The 19,119-nt window shown below is 40.4% G+C and overlaps 1 protein-coding gene across 3 annotated transcripts in view; it reads right to left on the reverse strand.

Annotated features, from left to right (window-relative positions):
- The window catches only part of stag1a (STAG1 cohesin complex component a), a 246,933-nt gene that overhangs the window by 64,604 nt on the left and 163,210 nt on the right, over window positions 1–19,119 (reverse strand). For all 3 annotated transcript variants that reach the window (XM_068042016.1, XM_068042017.1, XM_068042018.1), the window contains 4 exons: window positions 18,306–18,464; window positions 4,732–4,828; window positions 3,396–3,472; window positions 2,135–2,339 (listed from right to left, as the gene is read on the reverse strand). In XM_068042016.1, coding sequence (XP_067898117.1) covers window positions 2,135–2,339; window positions 3,396–3,472; window positions 4,732–4,828; window positions 18,306–18,464 — 538 coding nt within the window. The remainder of the gene's footprint in view (window positions 1–2,134; window positions 2,340–3,395; window positions 3,473–4,731; window positions 4,829–18,305; window positions 18,465–19,119) is intronic.

A 19,119-nucleotide genomic window follows, 5' to 3' on the forward strand; every position in this document is an offset into this window, starting at 1 on the left:
CATTGGAGGCAATTCACAGAAGGTTCACTGGGTTGATTCCTGGGATGAAGGGGAATCTTATGAGGAAAGGTTGAGCTGGTTGGGCCTATACTCATTGTGGTTCAGAAGAATGAGAGGTGATCTTATTGAAACATAAAAGATTCTGAGGGGGTTTGACAGGGTAGATGCTAAGAGGATGTTTCCCCTCGTGAGGCAATCTAGAATTAGGGAGCATAATTTCAGAATTAGGAGTCGTCCATTTAAGACGGAGATGAGGAGGAATTTTTTTCTGTCAGTCTCATGAATCTTTAGAATTCTCCACCCAGAGAGCAGCGGAGGCTGAGTCATTGCATATATTCAAGGCTGAAATAGACAGATTTTTGAACTATATAACGGAGTCATGGGTTTGTGGGGAACAGGCAGGAAAATGGAATTGAGGCCACGATCAGATCAGCCATGATCTTACTGAATGGTGCAGCAGGCTCGTGGGGGCTGCATGGCCTACTCCTGCTCCTCTTTCTTATGTTATTATACAAATTGCACGTGCATTTGTTGAATTTGGAATGAACAACGATTTCATGTCAGTGTAAGCAGGTGGACTAAAAGTGCATCTGCCTTTTTCATTATTTTGAAGTTATTTGCCTGAAGTTCAAAATGCAGCAATACCAAACCATAAACATGCCTAAGTCTTCAGAAAGCACAAAAATAACTGGGTCCACGAAACTACTTAACATGCTGCTATTTTACACTGGGTGAACATCAAGCTACATTTAAGTATCCTCAACAAAATCCATTCTTAACTCATTAATATACTTTTAGTTTGGGGTATAAAAAATCCATACTTGTAACAAAGCAACATGCATTTAAATAATTGGAATTGCTGCAAAGCAAATTGGGTGCAAGTCAATAACAGCACTTGACAATGTCAGATCAAATACTGCTGAATATGTAAATACAAATTTATTCAAGGTGCATTTCAACTTTTAATTTACATTCTATATTTATTTTATTGTTGTATTAAGTTAACAAAAAACCTTTTAAAAACCCAGCTAAGCTACCGCTACTGCCGAATGAGACCAATTTATTTTGAATTGTGCAAATTTTTCACCTGTAGGGCTCAGACTGGCTGAGAACTGGGTCAAGACTTCACAAACATATTGCCGATATGTATCTTACAGCCAACTGATAAAGCCAATTTCAACTCATCAGACAAATCAGAATTCAAATCGAGGCCCCCAACAGGTAAAACTCAATCTACCATTCAACCTCTTTTAGTCAACGTTTTAGTTATTCAAGAATTTGAAAACAAATTTAAAAGTGCCAATAACCAAACACACCCCCAACAAGTCCCCACTCTGCGCAAAATCTGCATTTGAAATTTATTCCGGAAGAACACAGGAGAGATTAATTACGTTTGAAAAATTGAAACGCTAAGTTCTAGTGACATTAGCAAATGGAATGCATCCGTTACCCAGCACTAAGTCTAGCAGTTTTCCAGACTGATAGTCAAGTTTGGAACTGATTATTCCAATGGTCTCTTGGCCAGCCTCCCTCTCCCCTTCATCTTTCACCCCCGCCCTTGCTGACCTACATTGACTATTGATTCTCCAATGTCGCAAATTTATAATTCTCATCCTTGTGTTTAAATCCCTTTATAGTTTCACCCCTCTCCCTATCTCTGTAATCTGCTCCAGTCCTACAGATTACCCCAAAATACTCCTTTAACAGCCTCCTTAAAACCCACCTCTTGTACCACGCTTTTGGTCACTCCTCCTAATGTCTGCTCCTTTGTTTCCGTGACTAATTTTGTCTGATTATGCCACAGAGACATTTTTTTTTCCATTTTGCAGGTGCAAGATAAATGGAAGTTTTTGTTCTGCTCAAGAAGTAGCAATTTGCTTTAAACTCCAAACCTGCTAGAAGGTTCACTGGAACTATAATTAAACTCAAATACACAAGGGTATTGCATTTGTCAGATTAGAACCTGAAAACAAACTCATGTAGCCACTTAAATTAAAGAAGATTAAAATTTAGTGTGCACAAAAAGTATAATTACATCCCTAAATAATTTATTTTTTGTTGAACAAAACATCACAGTAAATGCCCCTCAGCATCAAAACAAAGTACTTTTCAATGTACAAAACTGTCAACTTACCAGCCAACGTGCTGGTGTGCCTGAAGGCTCGAACTTGGGAATCCGAAAGCCCAGTTAGCAGAGAAATCACTGTATCCATCATGTACTCATCATAAATAATACTGTACTGACACTGCCGGATGAGCACTCCAATAAACTCACAGAAATTTGAACGGAATTTCTTCCACTGAGGACCAGGCATAGTTAGAGGGTAATCTCCACTGTCCTGTAATGAGATATACTCCAAACTATAATCTTAATTGAATGTCATTAAATGGTCTTAAATTACTACTGAAGCACTCCAGTTTTATTTTCTATATAAACAGCAGTCTTTTTATCTGGCAAATTGTGCTCAGCCCACATTCTTGGCAAAATATCAATTACAAACATATGCATAAATCAAGACAACAGAGGATCATTCCAATAATCAAACGGCTGAGGAAGCTTACAAAAATCAAAGAGGTTGATCGAGTTAAAATGTCTAACTTGTTTTAATATCATTTGTGGGTCATTATTGTATCAAAATACCAGAGTCCTACATTTCAACATGAAATTAAAAATGTTTACAAGATGTTTAGTAAATGGTTTCTAATTGACTGATTTCATCTGAATGAAACTTTTTCTACCTTTAAGAATAAAGGCGAGGAACGTGAAAAATATTTGGTTGGTCAAATCATGAAAAATAACAGAGATTATATTCAAGTTCACAGATATTTCACAATTCCAGTAATGTTCAGTTTGGTTGACTATATCTTTCAAATGATTATATATGGGAGTTAGGGGTAAAGAGCTTGAAGGGAAATGTTACAAATGTACTTGTCGGTTAAATTTGTAATCATCCAAATCATGGCCATGGCTACCTGGGACCATTCTTTAACATAGCAACTGAACAAACTATTGGCTGAACAACCTCACTTCATATAGACTTGCCTCTAAATAATTACCCCACTTTCCCTTGACTACAGTAGTTTGGAAAAGAACATGCAACACAGGATTCACAGATACGCTTGAATTTACAGCAATATCAGAACCAAATATCTTTTAAACTTGTAATCCAAACTGCTCAGCTGTAAAATAAACTGTTTTTTTGCCCTGAGCTTTTAAAAACGTATTTTGAACTTCCACAATCTAAACAGGAGAGTTTACTGTACACTATATTCAACTTTGCTGCAAAGAAAATTAACAGTTGTGACAAACAACAACAGACCAGGATCAAACCTGGGACAATTCCAATTTGTATATCCAACATGGTGCATTAATCACTGAATTAATAGAGACTCACCTCATCAAACTCTTCAGTCATTTTCCTAATTATTTCTGTATTCTGCATATTTCGAAACATCTCAATTCTTACAGTGCCTACAAAGAAAATATAAACAAGAGATTATAAAGAAACGGTCAGTGTTACAGATAGATCCCTTCATATAACTGATGAGTCTCTCAAAGCACCAATGTAAAATTCTCCTCAAGTTAGTGTAAGTATACAGTGCAAACAAAGCAAAGTAAAAAGTTTGGATTTCAAGTCACATATTTGGATGCACGTCATGTCTTGCATAACCAAAGCAGGTCCAGCTGTTTTATTAAACGAAAGATACATATGTTACAACAACACTTAAATAACTGATGTAAGAAACCACAAAATAATTGAGCAACATTCGTACTACTTTTATTACAGGAAACTGTACAAAACAAATCTGTGCTTCTGCACAGGTTTAAAAAAGTACCTCCAATGATGGTGGTGTTTCCAACAACCTCGCACATTTCCCTTACCTTGAAATCGATTGGTTGCACTGATAGAAAATTTACATTATGGCTTGCATTAAGCCAGTGGTAAACTGTACCAGAGTTGAAAACCTACATTTCCAATTCATTTTTTTTTTTACAAATCTATCAACGTGCAACTTACACATCCAATTGTATGCTAATTCACTCTGTAATAAATATATTTGTACAACAATGCGCTTAATATTCTATGATAAACTCTATCCTCTTAATTTCACTTGGCAATTAAGTTCAGAAATAAATTTGGCTGCTTAAAAAACTGTGAACATGAATTTAAAATGTATTCATGGAAAATTGCTGTATATGGTCCAAAAATGAGGACACTATCCTTTGTTAAACATGACTAACACTGAACAAAAAAAAATAACGAGCACTAGTTCAAAAAAATCAATGACTAAAAAAAGCCTGAGAAGATTCCCAATTATATATCACTAATTTCTCAAACTGCTACTGTTTTTCTGAAGGCTATTCCAATTTTTGTAGAGCTCTTTTGTTCACATGACATAGGGGGAGCCAGTGAGTCAGTCTGAACAGGCATCGTTAATAGAAACAAATATGTAACTGTATTTTACTGTTCAACAATAAGCTATTTGCATAAAATCAGATACAGCTTGATCAGTATCCAAAGAAAATCAATGATAAGGTTTTTACTGTAATATTACTTCCGTGATTTATACTTCCCCAAAAAAAAAAGCTAGTCAAAAATACAACTAGGCAAGGTTTAAAATGGTTCTTAGTTGGAATAAATTTCAAAAAGTATTCCCTGATGCATGCATCTTTTATGATATAGACATATTACAATCCTTCAGTGAATACTTCAAGGCCTCTAGATTTACCTTTACATCCTGAGCACTGGATGAAAAAGTTGATTAGGTCCAAAAGCGCGATATCCCTGTCCTGCTTGTATGATTCAATCCAGTCATCAACCACAGACTGTCGAGAGAAATGTTACTATTAATTAATTACAAAAGCTGGATGAACTTCAGATCACGTTTTTACAGCAGCTGCTACCCTACAACTTCACTGCACAACTAATCAGCATAAAACACTGCACAATGACCTAGAGTGAGGAGTGAAAGAAGGCACGTGAGGCATAAAGAAATAAGGAAAGACAAAGAGTGAGAACAGCCAGACATATCGATACTGATACAATGAGAGAAAATTTGTGAAGGATATATATATATATAAAAGCAAAATACTGCGGATGCTGGAAATCTGAAATAAAAACAAAAAATGCTGGAACCACTCAGCAGGTCTGGCAGCAACTGTGGAAAGAGAAGCAGAGTTAACGTTTCAGGTCAGTGACCCTTCTTCGGAACTAGCAAATATTAGAAATGTCAAAGGTTATAAGCAAGTGAGCCGGGGGTGGGGCAAGAGATAACAAAGGAGAAGGTGCAGATTGGACAAGGCCACATAGCTGACCAGAAGGTCATGGAGCAAAGGCAAACAATATGTTAATGGTGTGTTGAAAGACAAAGCATTAGTACAGATAGGGTGTTAACGAACTGAAGATTGAACAGCAGCAAGTACAAACATGAAAAAAACCATGGGTAAGCAAACTGAACAAACTACAATGAAATGAAATAAACAAAAGAAAAAAAATTGTAAAAAAATGTAAAAAAGAAAAATAAAGAAAAAATAACTAAAAATAAAAGTAAAATGGGGGGCCCATCATGCTCTGAAATTATTGAACTCAATGTTCAGTCCGGCAGGCTGTAGTGTGCCTAATCGGAAAATGAGATGCTGTTCCTCGAGCTTGCGTTGATGTTCAGTGGAACACTGCAGCAAGCCCAGGATAGAGATGTGAGCATGAGAGCAGGGGGGAGTGTTGAAATGGCATGTGTGTGTGTGTGTATATCTATCTATCTATATATATATATATATATATAAATAAATAAAAAAAGGAGTGAGTATTGACACTACTGTGTCAGCCAATGAGTTAGAGGAGGGGCAAGACTTATATACTTGAGTATATTTAAGACAGAGGTCAATAGAATTTTGGGTACTAAGGGAATTAAGGGATATGGGAGGGATAGTGCAGAAAGGCAGGGCTGAGGAAGATCAGCCATGATCTTACTGAATGGCACAGCAAATTCAAAGGGTCAACTGGCCTAGTCCAGCTCCTATTTCTTATGTTCTTATAACTTCTCACAGCAATGTTTTGCCAAGTTTGGGCATTATGGAGTAAAATGTTACACGCAGCACAGATCCTGTACTTGCATTTGTACTGTAAGGTCACTGCCAGTATTTACAAATGCATCACTTCTATCAGCTAAATTAAGGGTCATGTAAGTGCAACTGAACTCCAGCTTCCAAATCATACTATGATATAGGATGACACATTTTTAATTTATAGATACGCAGATACACATATAAAACACACACAATTTCAGTTAGGAACAGAAAGTTTCTATAGAATTACCATTTATGATACATTATTATTAGTCTGCTCATGAAATTAGGAATAGTAACAGATTGCAGCAATCCCCATTGAAAATATAAACACTTGCAAACCTTTGTTTTTTCTATAATAAAAGCAAAATACTGCAGATGCTGGAAATCTGAAATAAAAACACAAAGTGCTGGAAATACTCAGCAGGTCAGACAGCATCTGTGGAGAGACAAGCAGAGTTAACATTTCAGGTCTGTGACCTTTCATCAGAAATGTAATAGGTTTTAAGCAAGTGAAGCACGGGTGGGGGACAGTTGGGGGTGGGGGGGGATGGTGGGGAAGAGAACAAAAGTGGAGGTGTGTGATAGCGCAGAGCACAGGAGAGATTAAATAACAAAACTGTCCTGGGACAAAGGCAAAGAGTATGTTAATGCTTGTGGTGAAAGACAAAGCATTAGTCCAGAGAGAGTGTTAATAGCAGAATAATGAGCAGCTCTGCCTACATGAAAAGGCACATGGTTAAAAAATAAAAAAAATAAAAAGTATAAAAAAGGCCAGTCATGCTCTGAAGTTATTGAACTCAATGTGCAGTCCGCAAGGACAAAAGATCAGGTGCTGCTCCTCGAGCTTGCGTTGATGTTCACTGGAACACTGGAGCAGGCCAAAGACAGAAATGTTGGCATGAGAACAGGGTGGCAGGGGGTGCTGAAATGGCAAGCGGCTGGAAGCTCAGGGTCATGCTTTTGGACAGAGCAGAGGTGTTCTGCAAAGCAGACAATGATTCTTTCTTCAATCTTCCCACATCTCTCTGTTCACATTTTTCCTTGACAAGATTAGAAACGCAGGGATAAACTGTTGTCTTAATCATTGTATCATAAGGTTTAGATTAGCAATGGAGAAGAACAAGGAACAATCTTCAGTAGAACTTCTAAATTGGAAGAGGGCTAACTTCAATGGGGTAAGAGGGGAACTAGCCAGTGTAAAATGGAACCAAAGATTGTGGGGAAAAACTGTAACAGAGCAACGAGTGATCTTTAAGGAAGAGATGTTTCAGGTATAGGCTAGGTACATTTCAACAAGGGTGAAAGGTAAGGGAAGCAAAGGGTTCCTTGGATGATGAGGGAGATAGAGAATATGATGAAACACAAAATGGTGGTGTGTGATGCATGTTAGGTGGATTCTTCGAGCAAGAACCAGGCCAAATACAATAACTTGAGGGGGAAAATGAAGAGGAAAATATGACTGGCAAAGAAAGAATAAAGGAATAAAATGACAGCAAACATAAAAGTGAACCCAAAAATGTTCTACCAGCATGTAAATAGGAAGTGGATAGTGTCTCAGAATTGTATTACTTTTTCTCCTCGGATTAAAAAAAACTGTGTGCGTGCCTTTAAGACTGTTAAAAAAAAAAGTGCACCTTTCAGGGAGAGAAGATTCTAGAAATCTGGAGGCACAGTGTACCACAGCTGCACTTTTGGTTACCCTGAGCAACAGCAGTAGAGAGAGAGAGGTCACATGGGATGATGTGTCCATTTGACTGTGTGGGGAGTTGGCAGAGACCAGTCTGAACCAGTCAGTTCTGAGAGACTTTTCCAGCGAGGCAATCTGAAGAGGAGTTGTTTCATTCTCTCTCAAGAAAAATTCTACAAAGCTACAAGCCAAGTTAATTCCCAGAGTAAGGAAGAAAGAAAAGCTTTTCTTTTTCGACAAATTACTTGTATTGCTGTGCTCATCGTTTAAGGAACTATTTAATGCTACTGCAGCCAAACGGTTTGAATGCCTGTCAAGAACAGAGTCATCAAATCCAGATGAAGAGTTCAAGTGAACTTTGGTTATCTTCACATCAGAAGATCTCATTCACCCAAAACGTAAAACACAAAAAAAAAACTTATTTATTTTATTCTTGAGACAGCAATTGTTTTTTTAAACTCTACCTTTAAAACCAGACCACTGTGTTTTTTTGAATGTATATGTGAGAATGCGGGAGTTAGATTAAATTAAGTTATAAGGTCTTTAGACATAGGTTTATCGCAAGTGTTTATGATTTAGTTTTTTAATAAATAAATAATTTGTTGTTGTCTAAAGATACCTGATTTGGTCTGCTTCATTCTGGGGATACTAGTGTGTTTAATTTGGCTGTTTTTTTCCCAATTTGGTGAAAGTTTAATAATATGCTATGACCTGTGGAGTGACGGGACTGAATTAACAATGTGTTGCTCCTGCCGCAGTCATAACAATAGTAAGAGTTGGGGTAGGGCCTAATAGAGAGAAAGAGGATAACATATGCATAGAGGTGCAGGGGAAGGCTGGAGTTCTTAATGAGTACTTTGTATTGGTGTTTACCAAGAGAATGTTGACAAAATATCAGTAGAAGCAGAGATGGTAGAGGTAATGGAAGGGGTGAAAACTGATAGGCAGGATGTGCTGGAAAGGCTGGCTATGATTAAAATGGATAAGTCACCTCGTCCGGATGGCTTGCATCCCAGGTTGCTAACGGAAGTGGGAGTGGAGATAGAGGAAGGGCTTGCCATAATCTTTCAATCTTCCCTAGATACAGGGGAGGTGCCAGAGGACTGGACAGTGGCAAAGTTGCACCCTTGTTCAAGAAAGGACATTCATTTTAACTAAACTCTGTTCAGTATAACAGGTTTTAGAAACAATAATCAGGGAAAAAAATCAACAGGTACTTTGAGAGGTTGTGTTAATTAGGGAGAGTCAGCATGTATTTGGAAAAGGCAGATTGTGCTTAACTAATCTAATTGCTTGTTTTTGATGAACACAGAAGATTGATAAAGGAAAAGCAATGGATGGCATCTATATGGATTTTAAGAACATCTTTGACAAAGTACCACATAAAAGTCTGGTTACCAAAATGGAGGGTCATGCAATAGGAGGGTCACTGTCAGCTTGGATAAAAAAAATGGCTTAAGGACAGAAAACAAGTCATGGGAAATGGCTGTTTTTCAGCCTGGAGGATAGTGGACAGTGGTGTTCTCCAAGGTTCAGGGCTGGAACCACTGCCTTTTTAGATAGACATAAATGACTTGGATATTGGGAGAGAGCAAAATTTCAAAATTTGCCAATGATACCAAACCTGGGGGTGTGGCAGACAGTGAGGATGATACCAATTAACTAACAGGATGCAGATAGGCTAGCAGAATGGGCAGGCAAGTGGCAGATGGAATTTAATAGAGAGAAATATGAGGTGATGTACTTTGGCAAAAGGATAGGGAAAGGCAATATAGACTAAGTACAGTTCTAAAGAGTGTACAGGGACACAGACCTAGGGGTTCATGTGTATAGACCTTTGAAGGTAGCGGCAGATTTTGAGAGTGCAGTTACCAAAGCATATGGGATGTTGGGCTTCATAAATAGAGGTACTAAGTACAGAAACAGGGAAGTTATGCTGAACCTTTATAAAGCTCTGATTAGGAAGGATGTGAAGGTCCTTGACAGGGTTTACCAGAATGGGATTTTATCTACGAGGTTAGGTTGGAGAAGCTGGGGCTGTTCTCCTTGGAGCAAAGGAGATTAAGGGGAGAGTATTGCACTGAGTGTTGCTGGAGGCACAGAGTGTGAAGAAGGAAGTTTGGTAAGTGAGTGGATTTTAAGGGTTAATCTCTCTGAAGTTTAGTTTTTGTTTTGTTTACATTTAGCAAATACTTGAAATTACTGTTTAAGTTGAGAGGAAATTTAAGTTTCTTACAGTTTTAAACAAGGATAGACAAGCTCTCAGAGTAGCTGTAGCTAGTTAATTAGGTAGCTAGCTTAAACTGGTTTCCAAGCTCCAGCAGAGCTGACACAGTATTGTTTACAGGGAGCATAAATTCAAGAGACTCTCAGTTCTAACCATTGCCAGTGTTGTTGGAGGCACAGAGTGTGAAGAAGGGCGTTTGGTAAGTGAGGGAGTTCGGGAAGGAGGGGAACTATAAATTGAGAGAGAAAATAAATTTTCTGCACTGAGAGTTACTTTGAGTGCACAGAGTGTAAGGTGCGAGTTGGTGCATGAGGGAATTCAGTGAGGGAGGGGCTCGTTTCTTTATTTTTCTACCTTTATTTAGCCTTCAGTAGCTGTCTCTCTCTTCAGTGCAGGGGAATAAGCTGATCGGTGAGTAACTGATATGTTATTCTAATAAATAGTTTTTAAAGTTAAGCTATGGTAGTTCAGCTTGGCCAAGTGGAATGTACATCCTGCGGTATATGGGAAGTCTTCAATGCACATCATGTGTCCGAGATGAACACACCTGTAGGAAGTGTCAGAGGCTACAGAAGCTTGAGCTCCAGGTTTCAGAACTTCAGTGGCGGCTGGAGTCACTGTTGTGCATCCGCGAGGCAGAGGACTACGTGGTAGCATGTTTAGGGAGGTGGTCACACCACAGGTTAGGAACATGCAGGCAGAGGGGGAATGGGTGACCGTCAGGCAGTCTAGGAGAACTAGGCAGGCAGTGCAGGAGTCCCCCGAGTCTACCTTGCTTGCTAATCAGTTTTCCACTTTGGATACTGGCGAGGGGGATGGTTTCTCAGGGCAGTGCAGCCAGAGCAAAATCCATAGCACCACAGGTGGCTCAGCTGCACAGGAGGGGCGGAAGTAGAGTGGAAGAGCAATAGTGATAGGGGATTCAATAGTCAAGGGATCAGACAGGTGTTTCTGTGGCAGCAAACGTGATTCCAGGATGCTATCTTGCCTCCCTTGTGCCAGGGTCAAGGATGTCATGGAACGGCTGCAGGACATCCTTCTGGGAAAGGGTGAACAACCAGAGGTCACATTGGTACCAATGACATAGGTAGGAAGAAGGATGAAGTCCTGAAAGCAGATTTTAGGGAGTTAGGAAGGAAATTAAAAAGCAGGACATGAGGAGCAGTATTACTCCCACTGCCATGTGCTAGTGAGCATAGGAATAGAAGTATTGATTGATTGAACACATGGCTAGAGAATTGGTGTAGGAGGGAGGGCATCAGATTTCTGAGGCATTGGGACTGGTTCTGTGGCAGGTGGGACCTGTACAAATGGACAGGCTACACCTCAACAGGACCGAAACTAATATCCTTGCAGGAAGATTTGCTAGTGCTTTTAGGGAGGGTTTAAACTAGCTTGTCATGGGGGTGGGAACCTGAGGGGTAGCTCAAATTGGAAGGAAGTAAAGCTGGTAACAGGAGGTAGAAAAGTAGCAAGCGACGTTAGAAAGCAGGCGAAACAAAGGCGAGCATCAACTAGGCTTAGAATGCATAATAATGTCAAGACGACAAGGTTAAGGGCACTCTACCTGAATGTACGCAGCATTCGCAACAAGGTAGATGATTTAAAGGCACAAATAGAAATAAATGGGTATGATCTAATTGCCATTACGGAAACGTGGCTACAGGGTGACAAAACTAGGAACTGAATATTCAAGGATATTCGACATTTAGGAAGGACAGGAAAAGGAGGTGGATTTGCTCTGATAATATTAGTAAGGAAGGATCTCAGATTAGAAGAACAAAATGTGGAATCTGTTTGGGTGGAGCTACGAAACAGCGAGGGGCAGCAAACATTGGTAGGAGTTGTTTAAAGGCCACCAAATAGTAGTGGTCGTGTGGGGCATGGAATTAATCAGGGGATTAGAGAAGCATGTAGAATGGGTAATACAGTAATTATAGGTGATTTCAATCTGCACATAGACTGGGTAAACCTAATGAGCACTAATGCTGTGGAAGACGAGTTTATGGAGTATGTTTGGGATGGTTTTCTAGAGCAGTATGTTGAGGAACCGACTAGAGAACAGGCTATTTTAGATCTAGAATTATGTAATGAGAAAGGGCTATTTTATAATCTTGTTGTAAAAGAATCTTTATGGATGAGTGACCATAATACGATAGAATTTTACATGAGGTTTGAAAGTGAGGTAGTTCAATCTGAAGCCAGGCTGCTAAATTTGAACAAAGGGAATTATGAAGGTATGAGTGGCAAACTGGCTGAGGTGGATTGGGAAAACACATTAAAAGATATGATAGTGCATAGATAATGGATAGTCTTCAAAGAATTATTACATAGTTTACAGCAACTATACATTCCTACAAGGCACAAAACCCCCAAAGTAAAGGCAGTCAACCGTGGAGAACAAAGGAAGTTAAGGATTGTATAAGATTAAAAGAAAAGGCCTATAAAGTTGCCAGAAATAGTAGTAAACCTGAGGGTTGGAAGGATTTTAGAATACAGCAAAGGAGGACCAAGAAATTGATAAAGAAAGGGAGACTCAGATATAAATGTAAACTAGCAAAAAATATAAAACGGACTGTAAAAGCTTCTATAGGTACGTAAAAACGAAACGTTTGGCTAAGACAAATGTGGGTCCATTACAGGCAGAGTCAGGAGAATTTATAATGGGGAATAGAGAAATGGCAGAGAAGCTAAATGATTACTTTGTGTCTGTCTTCACTGAGGAAGATACAAGAAATCTCCCAGAATTAGAAATCCAGGGGATTAGGGAAAATGAGTAACTGAAGGAAATTAGTATTAGTAAGAAGGTTGCATTGGAGAAATTAATGGGGCTGAAGGCTGATAAGTCCCCAGGACCTGATATTCTACATCCCTGACTGTCGAAAGAGGTAGCTATGGAGATAGTGGATACATTGGTGATCATCTTCCAAAATTCCATAGATTCTGGAATGGTTCCTGCAGATTGGAAGGTAGTAAATCTCACCCCACTATTTAAGGGAGGGAGGGAGAGAGAAAGAAAACAGAGAACTACATACCTGTTAACCTTACATCAGTACTATTCTAAAGGATGTGATAAATGGACACTTGGATAGTAATGATCTAATCGGGCATAGTCAACATGGATGTATGAATGGGAAATCGTGTTTGATGAACCTGTTGGAGATTTTTGAGGATGTTATTTACAGAATTGATAAATGGGAATCGGTGGACGTAGTATACTTGGATTTTCAGAAGGCTTTTGATAAAGTCCCCCACAGGAGATTGGTTAGCAAAACTAAAGCACATGGGATAGGAGGCAATATACTGGCATGGATTAAGGATTGGTTAACAGGAAGAAAGCAAAGAGTAGGAAGAAACGGCTCATTCTCGCATTGGCAGGCTGTGACTAGTGGGGTACCGCAAGGATCAGCACTTGGCACAAAACTGGGTGGGAATGTGTGTTGTGAGGAAGATGCAAAGCGGCTTCAAGGGGATTTGGACAGACGTATTGCGTGTGCAAGACGTGGCAGATGGAATATAATATGCAAAAATGTGAGGTTATCCAATTTGGCACGAGGAACAGATGTACAGAGTATTTCTTCAATGGGACGTGTAGATGTACAAAGGGCCCTGGGTGTCCTCGTCAACAAGTCACAAAGTTTGCATGCAGGTGCAGAATTAGGAAGGCTGTTATGCAATTATTGCAAGGTATGTTAGCAATTATTGCAAGAGGATTTGAGTACAGTAGTAGCGAAGTCTTGCTTCAATTGTATAGAACCTTGGTTAGACTACAACTGGAGCATTGTGCGCAGTTTTGGTCCCCTTACCTCAGGAAGGAAATTATTGCCATAGAGGGAGTGCAACGAAAGTTCACCAGACTTGTTCCTGGGGTGGCGGGACTGTCCTATGAAGAGAGATTGGGGAAACTGGGCTTGTATTCTCTAGAGTTTCCAAAAATGAGAGGTGATCTCATTGAAATCTACAAAATACTTAAAGGGATAGACAGGATAGATGCAGCTAAGATGTTTCCCCTGGTTGGGGAGTCTAGAACCAGGGGACACAATTTCAAAATAAGGGGGAAGCCACTGAGGACAGAGATGAGGAGAAATGTCTTTACTCAAAGGGTTGTGATTCTTTGGAATTCTCTATCCCAGAGGGCTGTGGAAGCTCAGTCATTGAGTATGTTTAAAGTAGAGATTGACAGATTTCTAAATACCAACAACAAAGGGATATGGGGATAGCGTGGGAAAAAGGCATTGAAGTGGATGATCTGCCACAATCGTATTGAATGGAAGAGCAGGATTGATGGGCTGAATGGCCTACTCCTGCTCCTATGTTCCTATCTGATAGAGGTGTACAAGATTTTGGTAAGTTTGGATAGGGTTGACAAAAGCTATTTCCATTAGCTGATGGTACAAGGACTAGGGACACAGAGTTAACGCTTTGGGCAAGAGATGCAAGGGGCGAGAAATAACTTTTTTATGCAGTGAGTGGGAATGATCTGGAACTCGCTGCCTATGTGGGTAGTGAAAGTGGAGATGATGAATGATTTCAAAAGGAAATTGGATGGGCACTTGAGGGAAATAAACTTACAGGGCTACAGCCAGGGAATGGGACTAATTGGATTGCTCTGCGGAGAGCTGGCATGGACTCAATGGGTTGAATGGCCTCCTCCTGTGCAGTAAGGCCAAGGTCTCTAATCCTCAGTACCACAGCAAACCTTATCCCATTTTGAAATTCTTACAGCCTTGCTGAAACGACAGCTCCATTTAATTTCAAATAGGCTGCTTCAACAGGGGAGATTTGCTAGTGCTCTTCGGGGGGGTTTAAACTAATTCAGCAGGGGAATGGGAACCTAAATTGTAGTTCCAGTGTACAGGATGTTGAGAGTAGTGAGGTCAGGGATAAGGTTACAAGGATGCAAGAGGGCACTGGCAAGCAAGAACTTGGTTTAAAGTGTGTCTACTTCAACGCCAGGAGCATCCGGAATAAGGTGGGTGAGCTTGCAGCATGGGTTGGTACCTGGGATCTCGATGTAATGGCCATTTCAGAGACATGGGTAGAGCAGGGGCAGGAATGGATGTTGCAGGTTCCGGGATTTAGATGTTTCAGTAAGAACAGAGAAGATGGTATAAGAGGAGGGGGTGTGGCATTGTTAATCAAGGAGAGTATAACAGCGGCAGAAAGGACGTTTGAGGACTCGTCTACTGAGGTAGTATGGGCCGAGGTTAGAAACAGGAGACGAGGTCACCCTGTTGGGAGTCTTCTATAGACCTCCGAATAGTTCCAGAGATGTAGAGGAAAGGATAGCGAAGATGATTCTCGACAGGGGCGAGAGAACCAGGGTAGTTGTTATGGGGGACTTTAACTTTCCAAATATTGACTGGAAATACTATAGTTCGAGTACTTTAGATGGGTCAGTTTTTGTCCAGTGTGTGCAGGAGGGTTTTCTGACACAGTATGTAGACAGGCCAACCAGGGGCGATGCCACATTGGATTTGGTACTGGGTAATGAACCCGGCCAGGTGTTAGATTTAGATGTAGGTGAGCACTTTGGTGATAGTGATCACAATTCGGTTAGGTTTACCTTAGCGATGGGCAGGGACAGGTATATACCGCAGGGCAAGAATTATAGCTGGGGGAAAGGAAATTATGATGCGATTAGGCAAGATTTAGGATGTGTAGGATGGGGAAGGAAACTGCAGGGGATGGGCACAATCGAAATGTGGAGCTTATTCAAGGAGCAGCTACTGCGTGTCCTTGATAAGTATGTACCTGTCAGGCAGGGAGGAAGTTGTCGAGCGAGGGAGCCGTGGTTTACTAAAGAAGTTGAAGCGCTTGTCAAAAGGAAGAAGAAGGCTTATGTTAGGATGAGACGTGAAGGCTCAGTTAGGGCGCTTGAGAGTTACAAGCTAGCCAGGAAGGATCTAAAGGGAGAGCTAAGAAGAGCAAGGAGAGGACACGAGAAGTCATTGGCGGATAGGATCAGGGAAAACCCTAAGGCTTTCTATAGGTATATCAGGAATAAAAGAATGACTAGAGTTAGATTAGGGCCAATCAAGGATAGTAGTGGGAAGTTGTGTGTGGAATCAGAGTTGATAGGGGAAGCGTTAAATTAATATTTTTCGTCAGTATTTACAGTCGAGAAAGAAAATGTTGTCGAGGAGAATACTGAGATTCAGACTACTAGGCTAGATGGGATTGAGGTTCACAAGGAGGAGGTGTTAGCAATTTTGGAAAGTGTGAAAATAGATAAGTCCCCTGGGCCAGATGGGATTTATCCTAGGATTCTCTGGGAAGCCAGGGAGGAGATTGCAGAGCCTTTGTCCTTGATCTTTATGTCGTCATTGTCGACAGGAATAGTGCTGGAAGACTGGAGGATAGCAAATGTTGTCCCCTTGTTCAAGAAAGGGAGTAGAGACAGCCCTGGTAATTATAGACCTGTGAGCCTTACTTCGGAAGTGGGTAAAATGTTGGAAAAGGTTATGAGAGACAGGATTTATAATCATCTTGAAAAGAATAAGTTCATCAGCAATAGTCAGCACGGTTTTGTGAAGGGTAGGTTGTGCCTCACAAACCTGATTGAGTTTTTCGAGAAGGTGACCAAACAGGTGGATGAGGGTAAAGCAGTGGATGTGGTGTATATGGATTTCAGTAAGGCGTTTGATAAGGTTCCCCACGGTAGGCTATTGTAGAAAATACGGAAGTATGGGGTTGAAGGTGATTTAGAGCTTTGGATCAGAAATTGGCTAGCTGAAAGAAGACAGAGGGTGGTGGTTGATGGCAAACGTTCATCCTGGAGTTTAGTTACTAGTGGTGTACCGCAAGGATCTGTTTTGGGGCCACTGCTGTTTGTCATTTTTATAAATGACCTGGAAGAGGGTGTAGAAGGGTGGGTTAGTAAATTTGTGGATGACACGAAGGTCGGTGGAGTTGTGGATAGTGCCGAAGGATGTTGTAGGGTACAGAGGGACATAGATAGGCTGCAGAGCTGGGCTGAGAGATGGCAAATGGAGTTTAATGCGGATAAGTGTGAGGTGATTCACTTTGGAAGGAGTAACAGGAATGCAGAGTACTGGGCTAATGGGAAGATTCTTGGTAGTGTAGATGAACAGAGAGATCTTGGTGTCCAGGTACATAAATCCCTGAAAGTTGCTACCCAGGTTAATAGGGCTGTTAAGAAGGCATATGGTGTGTTAGCTTTTATTAGTAGGGGGATCGAGTTTCAGAGCCACGAGGTCATGCTGCAGCTGTACAAAACTCTGGTGAGACCGCACCTGGAGCATTGCGTGCAGTTCTGGTCACCGCATTATAGGAAGGATGTGGAAGCTTTGGAAAGGGTGCAGAGGAGATTTACTAGGATGTTGCCTGGTATGGAGGGAAGGTCTTACGAGGAAAGGCTGAGGGACTTGAGGTTGTTTTCATTGGAGAGAAGGAGGAGGAGAGGTGACTTAATAGAGACATATAAGATAATCAGAGGGGTTAGATAGGGTGGATAGTGAGAGTCTTTTTCCTCGGATGGTGATGGCAAACACGAGGGGACATAGCTTTAAGTTGAGGGGTGATAGATATAGGACAGATGTTAGAGGTAGTTTCTTTACTCAGAGAGTAGTAGGGGCGTGGAACGCCCTGCCTGCAACAGTAGTAGACTCTCCAACTTTAAGGGCATTTAAGTGGTCATTGGATAGACATATGGATGAAAATGGAATAGTGTAGGTCAGATGGTTTCACAGGTCGGCGCAACATCGAGGGCCGAAGGGCCTGTACTGCGCTGTAATGTTCTAATTCTAATATTCCAAGCAGGGAAGATCTGCTACCAGAATGGCAAGGTCACAACTGCAACTTTACTAATACAAATCTTACACGATCCCAATGTTATGTTCAAAAGTGCTGATTCTGCGCAGCATAAAAATGCAGATTGAGTCGCTTAGTTCGCACTACTTTGTCTCTTCTGCATTTTGGTGCTATTAGAAATATTGTTAAAAGATTCTTCGTTAGCAGAAAGGTAGGACAGTATCATTTGCTTCTTCAGAAAAAGTATACTGCAGGTACCAGTGGCTGTGAAAAAATAACTTTTGTTTTAAACTTTAACTGTGATTAATGTAATACTGCATGGGGTACTTGTGATCTAACCAGAAAGTTTAGAAGTTAGTCAGATTCCTATTGAAGAAAGAAATCCTGTCTCATGACCATCCAAATGAGCATGGAAATGGATTCAACTTTCAATCATTCTTTTAACATGCTTATAATTTAGAAAGCAAGGATCAGAAAAAATTTGCCTATGATTTCCATGAAAATAGATCGAGAGGAAAGGTCCGTAAAATATTTTATTTTTCATTTACCTGCATGGCACTCTTTCCCATTTTCACCACCTCAAACAGTGTGACAGGTTCAATTTCTCCATTTTGTTGATGGTGACCATTAGCCTTTCCCTGACTTGCTCTGCCACCTGTTCCTGCACGACTTTTCTCTCCTGGAGTACGTCTTGCCTTCTTAGCAGTCTTGGAAAAAGAGAACAAAGAGACTTTTTTAAATGAAAAAGGGCACATTCAAAATTTGAGTATTTTTACATTTCACTTAGCTGAGTTATTAAAATTTCAAGAAAACTCAGTATATTCAAAGGACACTTACAGGCGATTTCCACAATTAACTGGAAACAAAGATTTATGAACAAAAATTTATGTTAAACCAAATGTGAGCAGTTAAGTGAATGTACCGTTGTTGTAAAGTAATGAACCAGCCATGAAACTAAAGGCACCCTATTAAACTTTAGTCAGAACAAATACAAAACTAACCTTCCTTCACCTGTGTAAGACTGCCAACTTTGTTGGCTGTGCTCGAAAGGAACCGATCAGGATTCCTCCTCCCTTGAATGGAGTGTCTCAACCATATGGTACCACAACAGCAGTCTGGATTCAAACCCAGGACCTTATTGGCTGGCGTGGCTCTACACTACATCACAGTTGCACAGATTGAACATTGCAAATGTCTTATTTTCCAAACTTGCCTTCCTCTTCCTCAGCTTGGTCCTCAAACATCGGTTCTATATCCATCTACGCACACCGATGGATAGATAAAAGTGACCTCCTTAAATTGAAAGGCCACCATCCACCTTGCCCAAATTTCTCAGGGAACCTACCAAGTACTGTTGTCCAA

This window comes from Heterodontus francisci, chromosome 11, assembly GCF_036365525.1.
Source record: "Heterodontus francisci isolate sHetFra1 chromosome 11, sHetFra1.hap1, whole genome shotgun sequence".
NCBI classification, from domain to species: Eukaryota; Metazoa; Chordata; class Chondrichthyes; order Heterodontiformes; family Heterodontidae; genus Heterodontus; species Heterodontus francisci.